Source organism: Limulus polyphemus, unplaced genomic scaffold (genome assembly GCF_000517525.1).
Source record: "Limulus polyphemus unplaced genomic scaffold, Limulus_polyphemus-2.1.2 Scaffold77138, whole genome shotgun sequence".
In the NCBI taxonomy this organism is placed as follows: domain Eukaryota; kingdom Metazoa; phylum Arthropoda; class Merostomata; order Xiphosura; family Limulidae; genus Limulus; species Limulus polyphemus.
Window position 1 is genome coordinate 1 of NW_013742734.1, and position 4,512 is coordinate 4,512.

The window sequence follows — 4,512 nt, forward strand, 5'->3', positions numbered from 1 at the left end:
GCTGTTGTCTCTCTTCTTGTTTCTTTTCTTTTTCCTCCAACCACTGCTGTAATCTCTCTTCTTGTTTATTTTCTCGTTCTTCTTGTTTCTTTTCTTTTTCCTCCAACAACTGCTGTAATCTCTTTTCCTGTTTCTTTTATCGTTCTCCTTGTTTCTTTTCTTTTTCCTCCAACAACTGCTGTAATTCCTCTTCTTGTTTCTTTTCTTTTTCCTCCAACAACTGCTGTAATCTCTCTTTCTGTTTCTTTTATCGTTCTTCTTGTTTCTTTTCTTTTTCCTCCAACAACTGCTGTAATCTCTCTTCCTGTTTCTTTTCTTTCCTCCAACAACTGCTGTAATCTCTCTTCCTGTTTCATGTGATGTCCCTATATGCTGTTAGGCGTTGCTTTCCGCTACTTTATTTATCCTCATGTGATATACCTATGTGTTGTTAGCCGTTGCTTTCCGTGTGATATCCCTATGTGTGGTTAGCACGTTGCTTTTCTCTACTTTACTTATCCTCATGTGATATCCCTATGTGCTGTTAGGCGTTGCTTTCCCCTACTTTACTTATCCTCGTGTAATATCCATATGTGTGGTTAGCACGTTGCTTTTCTCGGCTTTACTTACTTCTAGTAATTGATCTAATGTTATACGAACTTTAAACACCAACACATTGTTTCCTCCGCCACCGAAGGTGGATGAAGGTTATGTTTCCACCCCTGTGTGCGGATGTGTGTTTGTCAGCAAGATTTCTTGAAAACGGCTGAATGGATTTAGACGAAAGCTGGTTTTCATTTGGACTATGACTCAACTTAGAAGTGATTAGTTTTTGGAGGGTCAAGGTCGGAGCAAGGTCAAGAAAAAACAAAAATTCCTATCTGTTAACATGGTTACCGATTTTTCACACTATTTTTGCTCTATAACTCAGTCAAAAATTATCGAATTTTGATGAAACTTGGTGAACGTATGTAGAATATTATTCCTCTTTGTCTTGCCAAAAATGGTCCGTGTCTGTTGATAAGGACGGACATACGGACACATTTTCGTATTTTTTCAGAACCCAATTTGATCCTCGCTATGTGGCTGAGGGATGCGCTCTACTGAGTGTCCTCTAGTTATTAGTCTTAATGTTATTGTTGAAAGTATAATTGGAAGTAATACATTTTGATATCTAGTATGTATATTTTTTTACTAATAGGGTTTCTTCCTGCTATTACGAATCATGTTTATTGTTACATGTCTAAGAACCTTTAAACGTGAAAATACTGTTTTTCCCTTTGTTTATGTGCCAATTTCTCTCATAAATAGATTTAGTAATGTGCCAGGAATTACATCATTGATGCTATATTTCTCTTAATACTTTATATTTTCAGCTAACACAACTAAGGAAGACAAAGATGTTTTCGATCACTTCATCATTCCGAAACAGCCAATGTTTAGTCCAGCCTTCATCCTTATCATCACAGCTATCAGTTTAATGACGGTTGTTCTTGTGATAGGGTTGGTCTTGGCGTTCCGCAGGATCCGGAGAGGATACAATACCACTCCAACATTCGATGCAGATATCGATCTGGACAAGCTTCCAAACAACATTTCATATCACAAGACTGGAGCCGCATTGAACCCAAAACTAGAATCTCTGGAGTTTCAGCGAAACGACATTATTTACATTCGGGATATTGGACAAGGGGCTTTTGGACGGGTGTTCCAGGCTAAGGCTCCAGGGTTAATCAAGGGAGGTGAGATAACTACTGTGGCAGTGAAAATGCTGAAGGAAGAAGCGAGCCAAGACCTCCAAGGCGACTTTGAGCGTGAGGCTTGTCTTCTAGTCGACTTTGACCACCCCAACATAGTGAAACTTTTAGGAGTATGTGCACTGGGTAAGCCCATGTGTCTGTTGTTTGAGTACATGGGAAGAGGAGCCTTAAATGATTTCCTTCGATCATGTCGTAACTACATAGACCGAACGTCTAAAATTTGTGATATACACCTGAGCCACTGGGACCTGGTCAATATGGCCAGACAAATTGCCGCAGGTATGGGCTACTTGTCGGAACAAAAATTTGTTCATCGCGACCTAGCAACCAGAAACTGTCTGGTCAGTGAAGACATGGTTGTGAAAATCTCGGACTTTGGTCTTTCCCAAAAGATATACTCTGCTAACTATTATAAAGGCAGCGAGCATGACGCCATCCCAATCCGATGGATGCCCTTGGAGTCCATCCTGTACAGCAGGTTTACAGTGGAGTCGGATGTTTGGGCTTTCGGAGTGGTTCTTTGGGAGATCTTTTCCTTCGCCCTTCAACCCTATTATGGTATGACGCACGAAGAAGTGGTCACCTTTGTCCAAGAAGGCAAAGTGCTTCCATGTCCGGACAACACCCCACCCTCAGTCTACACTTTAATGAAGAACTGTTGGAATAAGAAACCGAGCAACAGACCTTCCTTCAAAACTATCTACAAGGCACTTTGTTCTGTACACGAAGAAATGGTTAAAGTTCAACCTAAAGTCTAGCTGTTGTCCTGAGCTATAAATCAGTTCTGTAAGTCAAGCATCTGGCCGAAATGTTGTCCAATGAAAACATTCTACAAATCCGTCTGACTTAATGCTCAGTCCATAAATCTTCTACTGTGTCCTTTTATGTCCATTCACTGTTCTGCAGCTTTTCTTGCCGTAAATGGAGATTTTAGCTCATGTGAAATCCTACTTAGTGCAAATCTTTCTTTTTTTATGTATAGTGATTAGGAAACATATTAAGTCCATATATACTCTTGTCTAACTCAAATCTTTTTGTATAGTGATTAGGAAACATATTAAGTCCATATATAGTCTTGTCTAACTCAAATCTCTTTGTATAGTGATTAGGAAACATATTAAGTCCATATATATTCTTGTCTAACTCAAATCTTTTTGTATAGTGATTAGGAAACATATTAAGTCCATATATATTCTTGTCTAACTCAAATCTCTTTGTATAGTGATTAGGGCTTAACATAATAAGTCTTTCTGCATAGTTCAAACCTCTTCGCATAATGTTTAGAGACTAAGAAAGCCCAACTCACATACCTTCGTAATCCTATCACGTACAGCGGTTAGGAATTAACCCTGAGAGTCTGTCTAAATCTAACAAACGTTTCGAAACACAAAATGAACACATTACGTCTCATGTTATTATATTTAATACAAACATTAGTTTCACATTTTCATTTGTAAACGCACCAACTTCTCCTTTACTAATGCTGTTGCATGGCAACCACAGAGTCTTAAAACTGTAATAAGTTGAAATATGCCATAAAACTCCATAGTAAGCGATTTATTACCAACGTTAAGGCTTACATTTTCAATATAAGCCGGTCACAACCTGTTTTATTCTGGAACTTCTCTCCTCCAGTTTTCACTATGTCATACAAAAACTAATATTACAAGGGTTTGTTTCTGATAATGTATTGTCTGAAAGCACAGCACTAAAACAAACAAAAAAAGTTATGCGTTTTATTATTTTTTGAAGAGTCCAAAGTTGTAGCTATTGCTATACAGTAGAGGAAAAGTGTCATTATAACGATGACTCGGACTATTTGTTCAGTGTATAAATATTCGTTGTACTGTTTTGTCGACATTTGTATATTTAAGTTAGAGGAATAATCCAGATGCATCATAAATGTTATGTTTCTACTTGTTTTAATAATTCCAAACCGTTTTCAAGATTTTATACCTTTGTTTCTTACTGCATTCCCAGCCTTGCTGTAACATTGTCTGTTTCACCATTACAGATAATAATAAGTACCTTTCTGGGACTTGACCATATGTTAACATTGTTTCACTAGATATAATAATACCTAACCCTTCAATGACCTTACTGTAAACATTGTTACACTAGATATAATAATACCTAAACCTTCAATGACCTTACTGTAAACATTGTAAGGCTAAATGTGATAATACCTAAACCTTCAATGACCTTACTGTAAACATTGTTACACTAGATATAATAATACCTAAACCTTCAATGACCTTACTGTAAACATTGTTACACTAAATGTGATAATACCTAAACCTTCAATGACCTTACTGTAAACTTTGTTACACTAGATATAATAATACCTAACCCTTCAATGACCTTACTGTAAACATTGTTACACTAGATATAATAATACCTAAACCTTCAATAACCTTACTGTAAACATTGTTACACTAAATGTGATAATACATATTTCCTTAAATATGATACGTTATCTATTCTATTAAAATAATTTCAGTCTAAAATATTACATGATTAATAAACAAATACGAATCATATTATTCTTAAATTGTGATTTTTATGTAAATTATTGTGTATAAATATTAAGATTAATTTTATACATTTCTGCTTCTCTCACACACGGTGAAACATATGATAGATATGTATATATTAGTTTTTAACAGTGAGCAATAAAAAACCGTCGACTCACGAATAAAAAAAAAATGTAAAAGGATGAACGAGTCACTTTAAACATTAAATACCTGCATATGTAAATGAAGGTTCTTGTTTG

At 36.1% G+C, this 4,512-nt stretch overlaps 1 protein-coding gene and 1 long non-coding RNA gene across 2 annotated transcripts; one reads left to right on the forward strand and one right to left on the reverse strand.

Moving 5' to 3' along the window:
* The first annotated feature begins 452 nt into the window (after positions 1–452).
* On the forward strand, positions 453–3,787 carry LOC106477709 (muscle, skeletal receptor tyrosine protein kinase-like). The gene is made up of 2 exons (XM_013938247.2): positions 453–466; positions 1,356–3,787. Exons 1-2 carry the CDS (start codon positions 460–462, stop codon positions 2,495–2,497), a joined length of 1,149 nt encoding a protein of 382 aa, XP_013793701.2. The 5' UTR covers positions 453–459; the 3' UTR covers positions 2,498–3,787.
* On the reverse strand, positions 2,835–4,246 carry LOC111084484. The gene is made up of 2 exons (XR_002609580.1): positions 4,154–4,246; positions 2,835–4,047 (listed from the first exon to the last, which is right to left on the reverse strand). It is a non-coding gene; the product is annotated as an uncharacterized LOC111084484 (long non-coding RNA).
* Positions 4,247–4,512: the final 266 nt, after the last annotated feature.